The sequence below is a fragment of the Ceratotherium simum genome, chromosome 13, assembly GCF_057802395.1.
Source record: "Ceratotherium simum simum isolate JZ-2026a chromosome 13, ASM5780239v1, whole genome shotgun sequence".
Taxonomy (NCBI): Eukaryota; Metazoa; Chordata; class Mammalia; order Perissodactyla; family Rhinocerotidae; genus Ceratotherium; species Ceratotherium simum.
The window spans coordinates 29,187,619-29,204,530 of NC_141912.1; the positions used below are offsets into that span (position 1 = coordinate 29,187,619).

Genomic DNA, 16,912 nt, shown 5'->3' on the forward strand with positions numbered 1-16,912 from the left:
CTGAGTAGTATTCCATTGTGTATATATACCACATCTTCTTTATCCATTCATCCCTTGATGGGCACTTAGGTTGCTTCCAAGTCTTGGCTATTGTGAATAATGCTGCAATGAACACAGGGGTGTATATACCTTTACACATTGGTGTTTTCATATTCTTTGGTTAAATACCCAGCAGTGGAATAGCTGGATAGTATGGTAGTTCTATCCTTAATTTTTTGAGGAATCTCCATACTGTTTTCCATAGTGGCTGTACCAGTTTGCCCTCCCATCAGCAGTGTATGAGTGTTCCTTTCTCTCCAAATCCTCTCCAACACTTGTTGTTTCCTGTGTTGTTAATTATAGCCATTCTGATGGGTGTGAGGTGATATCTCATTGTAATTTTGATTTGCATTTCCCTGATAGTTAATGATGCTGAATATCTTTTCATGTGTCTGTTGGCCATCTGTATATCTTCTTTGGAGAAATGTCTGTTTTGGTCTTTCACCCATTTTTCAATTGGGTTGTTAGTTTTTTTGTTGTTGAGAATGCAACCTCTATCAAAATTCCAACAACATTTTTCACAGAAACAGAATAAAGAATCAAAAAATTTATATGGAACAGCAAAAGACCCTGAACAACCAAAGGAACCGTGAGAAAAAAGAGAAAAGCTCGAGGTATCGCACTCCCTGATTTCAAAATACACTAAAGCTATAGTAAACAAAACAGCATGGTACTAGCACAAAAACGGACACAAAGATCAATGGAATAGAATCGAGATCCCAGAAATAAAGCCACACATCTATGGACAGCTAATTTTCGACAAAGGAGCCAAGAACCATCAATGGAGAAAGGAAAGTCTCTTCAACAAATGGTGTTGGGAAAACTGGACAGCCACGTGCAAAAAATAAAAGCAGACCATTACCTGTAACCATACACAAAAATTAACTCAACATGGATTAAAGACTTGACTATCAGATCTGAAACCATGAAACTTCTAGAAGAAAACAGGAAGTATGCTCTTCGACATCGTCTTAGCAAAATATTTTCAAGTATCATGTCTGACTGGGCAAGAGAAACAGTAGAAAAAACAAACAAATGGGACTACATCAAACTAAAAAGCTTCTGCACAGCAAAGGAAACCATCAACAAACCAAAAAGACAACCTAAAAATTGGGAGAAGATATTTGGAAACCATACATCTGATAAGGGGTTAATCTCCAAAATACATAAAGAACTCTTACATCACTACTTCTGATACCCTACTTTTTAAATTGTTTCTGAACTTTGTGAGGTTTTAAAATGTACACTTCACAGGATGACTTTTTTAATTCATCCTTTGAGTTTAAGAATATCAAATGATTAACAGCATGCAATAGTCCTTGTGCAGTGAGCCCTCGCTGTACGCCATCCACCAGGTTTCTCCCGTTCTCAACATTCCCTGACTCCCATCCCCAACACAGGCATCAGCTTTTGCTGTCTACAGTCTAACTGGCACAAGTGTAATCATGAAAGGAAGTCGTTGTGATGTCACTCCTTAATAAAGAGACGGACACTCTCCTTTTCTGGCTGAGATTTCCCCCTTTGTCCCTCTATCAGTGTCACTGAAGAAACTGTGGTTCTTCCCAAATACAGGAAGATATAATGGGTAAGATACATATTTGTTATTTAACTGACATATGGGGTGACAACTTCTCCACATCCAGAGATTTCAGTGCGACTATAATCTATTATTAAGGAGTCAGGATATTTAAAAAAGTCTTTTGAGTTACCAAAGAAAAATGTCAGTCATTGTCCCTGACAATGGCTCATGACGTCCCCATTAGGAAGGTACAACTATCGCCTCCTTTTATAAATGAGAAAGTTGAGGAACAGATAGTTTAAGTAAATGTTAACTTGGACCCAGCCAGTAGATGACTCACTAGGAGTTGAACCCAACTAGAATGTCTCCCAAATACTCTTAATTACTATGCTACTCAGTATGGATTTGAACGTGTGTGTTTCTGTCTGTGGATGTACAGACCTACGTACATATAAAAGAATGAATATTTTTGTACATATATTTTTATGAATGCACCTAATATGTTTGCCTACTCATCCTAATTTGGAACCTCAAAAAGCATGCTTTTGTTTTATATATACTTGCCTCAACCTTAACTGAATTGTGTTGCTACATGGAAAATATAGATATTAATATTACTTACAATGCAAGGAAAATGTTTATAAAACTTTTAGTATAATTATAAATGCATTCTAATGGACTACTTGATATGTGAGCAAATTTTCCTGTAGTTATATGCGTTGAAGGTCTTTGTAATCATGCAGAGTTGCTACTTTATATTTAACAGAGTTTTGATCAGTGCACTTTTTTCCATCCTTAACTTCTGGGAACTTTTGCATAGCTCAGTGGATACCCAAATTAGTAGATTAAAATGATCCAAAATACACAACTAATATTTCCCAAGACATAACATTCAGGTGGCATTTCTATGTCTGTCTATACATATGTTTGTATGTATGTACACATGTGTGTATTTTTTGCTTTTCCTCTCTCCATCACAGCAGATGAATAGAAAAACAGGAAATGGAGATGGAGATAATGAACAAAATCAATGATTAAGGATTGTGATGTAAAATTCCACAAAGGAAAAATACGTGAAGGAAAATCTGTCTTGACAGCACACATGTTATACAGGCACTGCTGTAGCTAAAACTTATTGTGATTAAGTAATCACTTATATGGGAATAAACTCACTTAATGCTCATGACGTCCCCATTAGGAAGGTACAACTATCACCTCCTTTTATAAATGAGAAAGTTGAGGAACAGATAGTTTAAGTAAATGTTAACTTGGACCCAGCCAGTAGATGACTCACTAGGAGTTGAACCCAACTAGAATGTCTCCCAAATACTCTTAATTACTATGCTACTCAGTATGGATTTGAACGTGTGTGTTTCTGTCTGTGGATGTACAGACCTATGTACATATAAAAGAATGAATATTTTTGTACATATATTTTTATGAATGCACCTAATATGTTTGCCTACTCATCCTAATTTGGAACCTCAAAAAGCATGCTTTTGTTTTATATATACTGGCATCAAATGTTAATGTGATCTAAACAATTCTGTGTTATAAACAAATGTGGTATAAATGTGATCTCAGGTTATGCTAATGAACAGATAGAATCCAGACCAGTGGAAGTGAAACCTCCTTATTCTTCTGCCCTTTCCATGGCAAACATCATTTAGAATTTTGGTTGATGACATATCAAAAGAACAATCCAAACTGCAGGATATCCACAAAAGGAACAAAGAATATTTTGTCAGGAATTGATGATTATTAGATTGAGAGAAAAATAACTCACATTTGAGATATTTGAGTGAGATCAGATTCATCACAATTAACTTCAGAAAATAAAACATGCACCAATGGGCAGAATATATCATCAACTGGAGTAAAGCTTAGCATTCAAACTTTTTTTTCAATACATGAGAACCTATTCATTGCTAAGGGTGGTGGATGTAATACCAAGCAAAAGCAAATAAAGAAATTTCTGCACCTGTGTATGTCTGAGGCTACGCTCAGTAAGAAATTAGTAATTAATTGTCCTTAGAGTGGTATAAGGGCTCTCATATCAGTTATAGCTTGATGGGAATACACAATGGGGGTGGTGTGTAACTGACTAGTGTGGGGGTGAGGGAAGTGGGAGGCGGGAAGAAGTTTGCAGAGAGGAGAGGAAGCTCTACTGGAAGTTAAAATTAGACAGGCAGTTCAGTAGGTGGACAATCAAGGAGGCAAATGTCAAGCCTCCATGGGAAAATGACCACAAAGACATGGAAATATATGCAACCAAGTCACGTGCTAAAAGATTCAAGTAGATTGACATGACTATACCATGAGGTCCATCTGGTTAAAGGGTGAAATAAAAGTTTCTGTCAATAGGCAGTGACATGATCCATAGATTTTCATGAATTATATTAAGAAACTTGAATTTTAATTTGAAGCAATGGTAATTTTCACTTAGCAAGTAGCACTCTGATGGAGAAAGTACGGCAGATGAGAAATATTAAAGGTAAAGGAATTTATTGCCATCATGAAGTTATCTCAGCTGTACAATATAGATATGGTGTGAATGGCTATGATACAATCTTCACATGGCTGCCATTTCTTGTCATCTCTTCTCAGCTCATGCTTCTCATTTTCAAGATCCCCCTTTGAACACCTAAACTAACTTGGTCAGTCACCAGGACAAACCTTGGTTTCTGTTCTCAGCATTGCAGCAATTAGCTATCTATTGAATGGTTGCTTAAATTCAGCTTTCCTTCACTGAGTGAGTTCTATTTGGGAAGAATATTTTCTTTCATTGTTGAATCCCAAGACCTACCAGAGTAACTACAAAATACTCTGTTCTCCATAAATACTTGTCAAATAAATAAGTGAAGAAAGCAATTCAGTGGTAACAGAAATAGAAAGAAATGGATAGATATGAGATCTTTATTTAGTAGTATTTGATGGAATTTTACAGAATGACAAGGAATAGGAATTACTTTGAAACAGTATGAGGATGAGTGTAATTTCTCTTAATTATTTTTCATTTCATACTTGGTGACTAGGTACATTTTGGACAAATCAACTGGGATACTGGCCATAGAATAGGAATTGCTTTGAAAAGGTATGAGGATGAGTGAAATTTCCAAAATTTTTGAATTTTAGAATTGCAGGTAAGAAAGTTATCCCTCTGACTTACTAGAGCTAATTACAAGTAATATAAAGATTTCTATTTACATCTGAAAGAATCTTTGATGACTTTGATTTTATCTTCTTCAAGTCATGAACCTCAATTGCTCCTTGTGGGAGGACAACAACATGTCTGTTAAACACTTTGCATTTACCAAATTCTCTGAGGTTACTGAACAGTGTTTTCTTTTATTTACCCTCATCCTACTCATGATCTTAGCATCACTCACAGGCAATGCTCTCATAGCCTTTGCCGTCTGGACAAACCCAGTTCTCCACACCCCCATGTACTTCTTCCTGGCCAACTTGTCTCTCTTGGAGATTGGCTACACTTGCTCTGTCATACCCAAAATTCCACAGAACCTTGTGAGCGAGGCCCGAGGAATCTCTTGAGAGGGTTGTGCTACACAGATGTTTTTCTTTTCATTTCCTGGTATCAGTGAGTGTTGCCTTTGGCAGCCATGGCTTTTGACCGCTATGTGGCCATATGCTCCCCACTTCACTATGCAACACGAATGAGTTGTAGAGTGTGTGCTCAATTGGCAATGGTTTCTTGGGGAGTGGGATGCATGGTAAGCTTGGGTCAGATCAACTATATTTTTTCCTTGGAGTTTTGTGGCCCTTGTGAAATAGACCACTTCTTCTGTGACCTCCCTCCTATCCTGGCACTCGCCTGTGGGGATACATCCCATAATGAGGTTGCACTGTTTGTCGCAGCCATCCTCTGCATTTCCAGTCCATTTTTACTCATCATTGCTTCCTATAGCAGAATTCTAGCAGCCGTGTTGATCATGCCCTCACCTGAAGGCCGCCGGAAATCCCTTTCCATCTGTTCTTCACAGCTACTTGTAGTAACACTCTTCTATGGCTCAGGATCTGTCACCTACTTGAGGCCCAAGGGTAGCCATTCACCAGGAATAGATAAACTTCTAGCCCTCTTCTATACAGTGGTGACATCCATGCTCAACCCCATCACCTATAGTTTACGGAACAAGGAAGTCAAGGCAGCTCTCCAACGAATCCTGGGGAGAAAAAACTTTTGACTCATGGGGAGATACTAGAAGACCCTGCAAATCTGTTCTTTGGAAAACATGCACACACTACTCTAGTGTAATAAAAGAAAGAAGGAAAGAACTGCACTGTTCAACCTGTTTTGTAAGGACCTTCTTTAATAAGAGTGATTATAATTTGGGGGACATCTCTGTACTCAGTGTTAAAGTTCTGATTGCCAAATTCTGGAAGGAAGTTGGTTACAAAAGAGTTTTATAGGTGATTCCAACACTAACAAGATTTTCCAAAATATTTTAGTCTATGTTTAGAGTATAAATTGCCAGATTATATTTCAGAAGGCTGACAAATTCTCACTCTACACTCTTAGGAATTTTCTAGCCCCTGAGGGGCTCATCTGACTTTTGCCTTGGTCACTTGGGGGAGTGTTCCCACGTATGTCTGTTCCACAAGACTCCTAATTCCCTACTAACTCTATGAAGTGCATTTTTTCCTTTCATGAAAAACATTTTAAAATTGTAAAATGTTAACATTTTAAAATAAAGTAATAGTTGGTCTATGATATAATGTTGAATTCTTTTTATGGGTATATGTACTATAAAAATATGTAAACATGCAGAAAAAAGCAAACTCATGTTTTAGAGGTATTTTTTTGTAGAATATTAAAAGAAAAATATGGAGAATTTTTATGAAGAGTCCCCACGGTGAAAATATTTTTAAGAACAAAGAGAAATCATATTTAAATTCAATAATGGAAGAAGGAAATGGAACTAAAAAGTTAATATAAATAATTTTAAAGATTTTTTTTAATTTAGAAAATTAACATATGTGCAGATGAATCCTGACTCAATATATTTGGAAATCGTCTAAAAACTTGCTCTTAAGAGAAATGAATATGGTTACAACACAATCCAGTAGCACTTTAGAGGCATTGCCTTCGACTTGAACAACTGGTTCTCAGGGAGGTACTCTGTTAGCACTTGATCTATGAGGCATTAATAAGTACCGCTATAGTAGTCGTAACATGACAAAGAATGGAGAACTGTGACTGCTGCCATGACTTAAGTCTATTCCTCAAATAAAGAGATTTAATCTTCTCTTGTTGGTCAAAGGCTACAAACCTTCAATTATAGGTTGAATAAGTTCTGGAGGTCTGATGTACAGCATGGTGACCATAGTTAATTATATTATTGATTATAATTACACTATATTGTATTGTATACTTGAAATTTTCTAAGACAGTAGACCTTTAGTGTTCTCATTACACACACACACACACACACACACACACACACAAAATAACTATGTGAAGTGAAGAATGTGTTCTCTAACGTGATTTTGCTAATCATTTCCCAATGGATATGTATATCAAATCACCATGTTATACCCCTTAAGTATATACAATATTATTTGTCAATTTTACCTCAATAAAGCTAAAAAGAATGTGATATTTCTACTCTATTTGTGATAGCACTTATGTTCACTATTGACCAAGATGTGTGTTTTGCCAGATATGTCCCTATTCTACCAAAAGCTGTCCAATTCATTCACTTAAACATAGTACACTGTGATTTTTGTTTACATGTGTGTTTAATAATTAATAACAGAAATAGTCTGAACAGGCAAAAATAATTTATTGGTCAACAATTATGCTACAGGAATAGGTGGGTATTATACATAGGCATTAAAGATGATAATTTTTAAGTACGTTAATTAATATAGAAAGATGATTTATTAAGTATGAAAGCAATTTAAAAACAATTTGTATAGTATAACCACTTTAGTTTTATAAGATTGGAAGGATCAACATGAAATATTTACAGTAGATCATCCAGGTATTCATATTACCCATGATTTTTTCTTATAGTTTTTCTTAAGGGTCACGTAGTTCATGTGTAATACAATATTAAAATATTTAATGGTAGAGCTTTTTCTTATGATAAACATAATGCAGCCTTTTTACAGAAAATTTGTAACACATGAAGTGTAAAAATTAAAATTTAATTCATGCATATTCCTTCAATCCAGCAGTATTCAATGGAAATATTTGATTTATTTTATTTTAGCCTTTTTCTTTCTGATAACCACATACACAGACAAGTCACTTCTCATGATAGAGTGTTATCAAAACATATACTGTTTTGACAGCAACGGAACATGTGAAAAGCACCAAAAATGCATCTTTTAGAACATCTTAAATGTTTAACGTTCTAAATATCTACGTTACCATTAATTAACTTACCCTCAATATTTTCTCTATTAAATATTCTTGACTATTGATAATAGTTAGCAATCCCTTACTAACCTTGATCTTCAAACTCTGTGCTCTTTGGTTTCAAAGAGCCTTTGGAGTGTGTTTTCATCAGCACTAGCTATAACTACACCACCACCACCAATAATGATAACTACCATTTACTGAATTCTGAATACATAAAACAAACAGCTCTAGCTCATTAAATGTATTGTCTAATTTGACCTTCAAAAACACTATTCTATTATAGTCCTAGTCTACACATGTGGAAACCAAGAAACAGAAGACTGGAGCAGCTCATCCCCATAGGTAAACTGTGGACCAGAATTCAGTCCAGGCAGTCTGGTTTTGGAACCCAGGATATGAGGCTCTACTCCATGACTTCTAAGAAGGCTTATCCCATCAATTCTGAGTCCCTGTGTTCTTTGTCCCTGAGATCAATAAGAAGGAAAAGGACCAAATGGATCCAGAGAATGTCTCTGCTGTGAAGTCCTAGCCCTAGTGTTTAGGTTTCTTTCTAACTTGTGAGTTTTTTTGGCTGATTTTATTTTTCTTTTTGAAAGTCTCTCCTTTTGTTTTAATCAGCATCTGTGATGTGAATAGCAAGTTTTGATTTATATTTAATCATAATCCTAAAGAAATCCTACACAATACCTGAAGTCACCACTATCTTTTTTTATTGAAATATATTTGACATATGACATTGTATAAATTTATTAAATATGTATAGTTACACATGTATAAATACATATGTTAATTATAAATAATTTTATTAATAAAATATAAATAAAATGTTAATATAAAGAAATATTTTCTCCCAGTTGGTAGGTTTTCTTCTCAGTTTGTTGATGGTTACATCAAACTAAAAATCTTCTGCACAGCACAGGAAACCATCAACAAAATGAAAAGACAACCCATCAATTTGGAGTATATATATACAAATCCTATATCAGACAAGGGGTTGATTTCCAAAATATATAAAGAACTCATACAACTCAACAACAAAAAAATGAACAACCAAATCAAAAAATTGGAAGAGGATAAACAGATCATTTTCCAAAGAAGATATACAGATGACCAACAGGAACATGAAGAGATGTTCAGCATCCCTAATTATTAAGGAAATGCAAATCAAAACTACAATGAGCTATTACCTCACACCAATCAGAATGGGTATAATTACAAAAGACTAGAAATAACAAGTATTGGAGGGGATGTGGAGAACATGGAACTCTCATACACTGTGGGTTGGAATGTAAACTGATTTCACCACTGTGGAAATCAGTATGGATATTTCTCAAAAAGCTAAAAATAGAAATACCATAGGATCCAGCTATTCCGCTTCTGGGTATTTATCCAAAGAACATGAAAAAACTAATTCAAAGAGATACATGCACCCCAATGTTCATCCTAGTATTATTCACAATAGCCAAGACTTGGAAGCAACCCAAGTGCCCAGCAATTGATGAGTGGATAAAGAAGATGTGGTATATATACACAATGGAATACCATTCAGCCATAAAAAAGACAAAATCGTGCCATTTGTGACAATGTGGATGGACCTTGAGGGTATTATGCTAAGTGAAATAAGTAAGACAGATAAAGACAAACACCGTATGATTTCATCCATATGTGGAAGATAAACAAACAAACACTTAGATAAGAAGTACAGATTGGTGGTTACCAGAGTGGAAGGGGGCAAGGGGTGGGCAAAAATGGTAAAAGGCACACATGTATGGTGACAGATGGAAACTAGACTTTTGGTAGTGAACACAATGCACTTTATACAGAAGCTAAAATATAATAACATAACGTGAAATTTACATAATGTTATAAACCAATGTGACTTCAATAAAACAACAACAAAAAAAGAAATGGGAGAAGGCTACAACTAACTTTGTGATGTTGAATTGTGACTGGCAGCATTGGTATAATCTCATGGTTTCATATACATATATATATATCATATCTATCTATCCATAAATATGTATTTATATCATATCTACCTATATTTATACCATGTCTCTATATAATGTATATTTATATTATATCTATATGGAGAGGGGAAAAAGAGACAAACAGACATAAATGTGTGTGTATGCATGAGTTAGTATAAGAATTATATATATTTGCAAATATATATAATTTATTTGTATAATACATATATTTATAAATTTACAATTATTTACATAAAAAATATATTTTATAGTCTGCTGAGTGAGCCTGGAAATACTGATGCCCCAGTAACAAAGAGCACGCTTAGTTCCCAAATCTTGGTTTCTAAATACAATTCCCTAATAAAGGGAACCAAGGCTCCTTGAAGAAGTGATAGATTCTAGGCTTGAAGCAAAAAAAAATACAAACTGAGCCTGGAAAATCCTGTGGTGCCAGAAAGTAAGGAAGTGTTTGAGAAAGGATGGGGGATGTTGAAAGGACACAGGAGCCAACATGAAGGGACCCCAAATGGCTAAAGGTGAAAAAGTTTGAGCAACAAAATAAATAATGATTGTCTTGGATTGTAACCCATAACATAAAATAAATATTGATGAGTCCATATTTATGTAAAAAAAATTGAAGAAAGAATGAGACAGAAAGACAAAAAGAAAGAGTCAACTCTTCCTTACAGGAGAATTCCAATAATAATTGTAGATGGAATGAAAGAAATACAAAATCACCATTGGTCAAACACCTCGGTAATAATTGTTGCAGGCAAAATCCACTGATGGATGCTAAAATCAGTGGGTGACAGTTTAAGGAGAAACAGAATATTTCCATATTTTCTTTGAGACTATGAAAATATTCATAACCTCCCTGAAGTTATTTATTAAATACAAAGGGAAAAATTGTAATGTTACGGTGGAGACACCCTAAAGACACCTTCTAATAGTTAATCAAGCTTAACACACTGATGGCATATACCTTCTGTAATGATGAACTGAAAAGGGCACAACATCACTTCTGTGGTGTTTATGCCCAAAATGCTTAACCTCAACCTAATAATGAGAAAACATTAGGTGATCTCAAATTAAGAGATATTCTATAAAACAACTGACCAGTACTCTTCAGAAGTGCCAAGATCACAAAAGACAGGCAAAGACTAATGAACTGTTATAGACTGGAAGAGATTAAGAGACATAACTAAATGCAATTTGGGATCTTGAATTGGATCCTGGTTTGAAAAAAGCACAGTAGTGGAAACACTAGTGAGATTCTAATTAGGTCTGCGGTTTACATACCACACAGTATTGTACCCATGTTAATTTCCTGGTTTGAATAATGACTATGACGGTCACGGAGAATGAGAACATTAGGGAAGCTGGGGGACAGTTTTATGGGAACTCTCTCTTATTTTTGTGACTTTTCTGAAAATTGGAAATAATTTCTCAATAAAAAGTTTAAAATAGCATAGAAACAATAAAAGGTCTTGCCCAGCTAATTATTAGGCATGCTTAGTGCCTGAAAAGATGCTGAGGGAAGCCTTCTGCTTTGTTGATAATATTGTTTCCTGATGTGGGTGTTGGTAACAAGGGTCTTTTCACTTTGTGAAAATTCAATGAGCTCTACACATACGATTTATGTGCTTTCCTTTAGGTATGCTATACTTTAATAACTTAGCTAAAAAACTAAAATGCTTACTGAAAATGTAAAGAATATATGGAAAATATTAAAATTTTTCATCTTATGGTGGGCATAAGATATCATTTTTATTAGTTTTGTCATTTATTGTCTGTTTGAAATTGTAACATTTTAAATCATTTGGGTAATCATATTGCTCATTAGGCACTTGGTTTTCCTAATCCATCAGTGAAAAATTTAAGTGCATATGACCACAGTTATAGTTATTATTGTCAATCAAATTTTATCTCATAAGTAGAGAAATAGAAAGTTTACACAGACAATACCTAAGTTACTTTACCAATATCTTCTGATTAGGTCCAGTTTTTCTTCTTTAATGTGGTTGAATTTTTTTATCACCCCAATCAGCTTGTTACTATATTCAGGTAGAGATACTTAACTTCATTAAAATGATCCTTTGCATTAATCTCTGTTAAAAGCATTTATTTATTTAGAAAACTGTATTTATAAAACTATGACATGTTGCAGGTATGTCTAAGCACGCTCTAAAATGAAAGCCAATAAGAATCTTATAATATTAGATAGATAAAAAACTACTGTGTATATATGAAAAACAAGACCAGTGTCTTTAAATCAAAAAATCACCAAAATTGTTAAGTATGTTACTAGAACAAATAAAGAACTTTATATTCAATATGAAGAAAAACAATTGTTTTTCTTCTATAAATTCTATGAAATTATATTATCAATAAAATGAATACTTCATAAATGACAAAACATTTTTATTTGTAAAGAAATCTGCTCACTTTTGTCAAATTTAAATATTTATATTTAATGACAACTTAAAATTATGTTTGCATATTTGTCTCAGATTCCAGGTATAGAGCTAAAGCGTTGATCAAAAGAGATTGAGGGCTATTCTATGCTGACAAGTGATGCATAAAGTGAAATATCCAGTGTCATGGCTCATATCCCTAGGAGGTTTCCCCTGTGAGTTTGAGAGGTCAGAAAAATCCCTGGGTATACTTAATCCTAGCTGCCTCTACTGAATGAACAACAATCAACAATCCCCCAAATAAGGCAAACTGTTGGATAATTGTGGGTTTCCCCTTTATGCTTTTATGTAAACTATAGACAGAACACCGACTGCCTGTTTTACTAATGAAACTGAGACCTGGAGAGCAATAAGATGCATTCCCAGACAAATTCAAACTACTGTGGCTAAGATCTGAGCTTTTCCTCCATTAGGTAGAAGATTTACTTCTGTGATGATAACATAGATGGCATAATTGTCAAAAACGTCCTTAGTCAATAGAGCAATAATTCAAGTATTTACGAAAGCATGATAGATATACACATGCATGAATCTACAAATATTCATTTATTTATTAAAAGACTCTTTACATATTAGCCAAAAAAGGAGACATAACACTTCCAGAAAGGAGGATAAAAAGGATTTAGAGCGTGTAACTTCAGAATGTCATTGAAAGGAAATTGCACGCCTCCTTTTGTTTAGGAGACTTTGCTATGTTTTTTATAAATGAAAAGAGAATCCATAATTACAAGACGCCTAAAGTCCCCAATCTCTAAGGGATTGCATAAGTATATTTTACTTTTCTCCCCTCCTTGAGTCTCTTCCCAGCAACCTTTTTAGAGCCCACTTAACCTCTTTGTTTCTTAAGGTATAGATCAAAGGATTAAGTGCAGGGGTCACTACAGTATAGAAGAGGGTGAGGAATTTTCTGTGAGTCTGTGTGTACTTGCTTTTGGGTTGAATGTAGACAGAAATTATCATCCCAAAGAACAAAACTACAACAATTAGGTGGGACCCACAAGTCCCAAATGCTTTTCTCCTGCCTGAGGCAGATTTTATCCTCAGCACACTCCTAATAATATGACCATAGGAGACCAAAATGAGCCCCAGAGGTATAACCACATAGAGGACAGTAGCTATGGACAGCTCATTTTCCAGGAAGGTTGTGTCCCCACAGGCAATTTTAAGCAGGGCGGGCTCCTCACACGTAAAATCATCCACTCTGTGATGGCTGCAGGAAGGCAACTGGAAAACAAGGATGGTCTGAACTGTGGACCCCACAAAACCACTGATCCAGGACACAGCTGCCAGCTGTTGGAGAAGCTTCGGGTGCATGATTACACTATAGCGGAGTGGTCGACAGATAGCACTGAAGCGGTCGTAGGCCATAACTGTCAGGAGAACACACTCTGTGGAGCCCAGCCCCAAAGTAATGTATAGCTGGATCACACAACCAGTGTAGCTAATGGTCTTCTCAAGGCCCTTGAGGTTCCAAAGCATTTGTGGGACAATACTAGTAGTAAAGCAGAGGTCCAGGAAGGAGAGATTAGAGAGGAAGAAATACATGGGCGTGCGGAGTTTGGGGTCCAAGTATGAGACCAGTATGATCGTTGTGTTTCCCATCAGTGTCAGAATGTATATGATAGAGATGACCACAAGGAGAACCATCTCTAGCTGGGGCTGGTCAGAAAAGCCCAGGAGGATAAAACCTGCTGGATTGCTCAAATTTGTCCCTTTCATTGCTTCTTAATTGTAAGACAGCTTTCTTGGTCATTCCTATATTTTTCCTATGGGAAGAAAATCAGATATTGTAACCAATGGAAAAATAAGAAACTGAGTAAAACTTGAGCATTTGGACAGCAGAATTATATAGAGAGAAACAAAGATAAATAGTACAAAGTAAGATATATGGTAGGTTGGCTTCTTATATATAAGAGGCACAAATGCAGAAAGTCATGAAAACAGCAAATGTATTGAAAGGAAATATGTGAACACAGAATAGACGTTAGAATCAATACCAGAACAGATGTGAGGTATATACCAAACGATTTGAAAATAAAATATATAGGCCCTCAATGTGCATACTGTGAAAAAGTAAAGATATTAAAAAAAAGATGATTGCTGTATATATATAGATACATGACAGAAAACGGACATAATAGATAAGTTGAAAAATACATCAAGTGAGCAAGAGTAAGAGAAAGAAGGCATATAGAAAAACTAAGAATAATTAGAATTTTGAACCAGGAAAAATTATATATGTCTGTCATTAACATTCATTGTTTTTCTAGGAAGCAAATAACTACTAAACTGATGATAGGGATTAACAAAACTTCTGTGATCTTCCTTTTTGACAATTGGTCTATTTTATTTTTAAATATTGCTCTCTAGAAAAATCTAACTCACAGTCTGCAATAATCAAGCTCTTTACCCAGGTGGCACCTACAGCCCACATGCTTTAATATGCTTTTATTTAATATACAATAATTTAATATACAATCGATTGACATTTCATAGAGTAATTGTGTAGAATTTATCAGGGTAGTATAAACTATTAACATGCAGAGATTAAGACATGTAGTTATGAAAATTTGAACTTCTGAATGGTCATTTCTGGGGTCTCCAAAATGACTGCAGGAGATTGCTTACCCGTGGGATTCAAATCTGAACCATTTTCTTAAAAAGAAGCAAAGAAACAAACAAAAACTCCAATGAAAATTTCTGATTTTCCCTTAAATGTTCTGAGTAGAAAATAAAGAACTTACTTGTAGTCTCAGGCAATTATTATATGCTCCAGTTTAAAGAGAGTAAGTGGCTTATCTTCTTCAGCATAGATGGTAATAATCAATCGCATTTTGAGATTTTCCAAGATGAACCGGTTATGCATTTTGTGTAAAGGATAATCCTTCTTCCAGAATTATAGCAAACGAAGGAGACTGATATTGGAGGTCACATTGTTTAGCATTTATCTAACTGACAAAGTGTTTTGGTGGTAAAATAAAAACCTTGAATGCTCTGATGCACCCGAATTCACATTGTCTTTAGCTGCATAAATTTTCTCTACTATGCAGTGAACATAGAAAGAACTGTGCTGATCAAAGATTAGATTCTACTGGAAGAAATATTACAGATGAGTGGCCTTACTTTGCTTGATGTAACTCTATAATGTCACAATTCTTTTCTTGTGGATTTATGTTCCAAAAATGATATTTTCCAAGGAGACTCCACAGTGACACTGCTCTCTCCCTCCTTCACATTCCTATTAATCAAGATGAAGATAGGGGATTTGAGTCTGCAAAGAAAAAGACATGACAAAGAAGATAGTAAATGTTGGGTTACACATTTGAAAAACTGCTTCTGTCCACTGCTAAAGGAGAGCAGCTCTGGATTTCCTCCACTTTTAAAATAAATTTACCTTTTTTGGTCCATCCTATGACAAAGAAAAGCCTGCCTTGTAGGAAGAAGGGCAATCCAGCCTCAGAGGCTGTTGGTAGATTTGGTGGAAAATCCAATCACAATCACAACTCCAGGATAGGCAGTGGAGAAACCACGTGTGGATAACTTGTAAACTCACTCCCTTCTGTAATCTCTTGGCTCACACTCTCTTCAGATGGATGTGTTTAGCTTGTTTACTCAGTACACATCTCTGCGGTTCTCCTTCCCAGGCAACTTCCCATCACCATATTAGAGAGGGAGGCAGGTCTCTGGAGAGAGAAGAGCCTCAGAGGCTTGTGTGTCTGTTTCTACTGGAAGATGGTCAATTGTATAACACCTTCTAAACACACACATGTGCATGTACACATGCATTTTGCTGTAAAGGGATCCATGTCACATACCTTTATGTTACCATAATAGATATCTCTGTTATCTGTTATGGAATAACACAAGAGAGGGCAATTAAAATTCCAAGCAGTGAGAACATCCTTCACTTCTACTCCTAATGAACTTTGCAAAGCCCATTAAGGTTATTCATCTACTTTCTATCAAATATGCTATTAAAAGTGTCAATATTATTTTGATACTTTCTTCATAGGTTTGTTTTTTAAATTAATTCACTAAATTTTTATGTTAGTGAACCTCTGTTTTGTACATATGTGTGCAGACACGCATATACCTGTAGATACATGCATGAAGTTAATGCACAATTATTGAAGACCTAAGACCTGGTCTGTAGACTTTGGGGAACTAGGAAATGATGGGGAGGAAGTGAACTCTGTTCTCTAGTATAAAAGGAGAGAGAGTATTGCAAATTCATGAACTCTTTTATGATGGTGCATTTCCTGTTTTCTGTGAAGTGATCCCCTGGGGCACAGCTTATATTTTACTGAGGATATGAATATGTGTATAGAATAATTCATGTATATAATTTGAAAATAAAAATGTTCCTTTGTATTGGGGTGGCCCATCCAAAAACATTTCTGATGAAGGACGTGATAGTAAACATTAGAAACAGCTGATGTATAGATTCTCTCATATTCCTCCTTCTGTAAACTGTTCTTTTAGCTTTAGTGCCCAAAGGGTTAAAAATATTTGCTAGTTGTGCTGG

The 16,912-nt window shown here is 35.2% G+C and overlaps 1 protein-coding gene and 1 pseudogene across 1 annotated transcript; one reads left to right on the top strand and one right to left on the bottom strand.

The window, feature by feature from the left end:
• Window positions 1-4,810: 4,810 nt before the first annotated feature.
• On the top strand, window positions 4,811-5,760 carry LOC101405569 (olfactory receptor 10C1-like; annotated as a pseudogene).
• Window positions 5,761-11,973: 6,213 nt separating this feature from the next.
• On the bottom strand, window positions 11,974-14,106 carry LOC101406760 (olfactory receptor 2B8-like). Its single transcript, XM_004441731.2, has 2 exons — window positions 13,199-14,106; window positions 11,974-12,019 (listed from the first exon to the last, which is right to left on the bottom strand). The coding sequence occupies exons 1-2, from the start codon at window positions 14,104-14,106 to the stop codon at window positions 11,974-11,976; spliced, it is 954 nt and encodes a 317-aa protein (XP_004441788.2).
• Window positions 14,107-16,912: the final 2,806 nt, after the last annotated feature.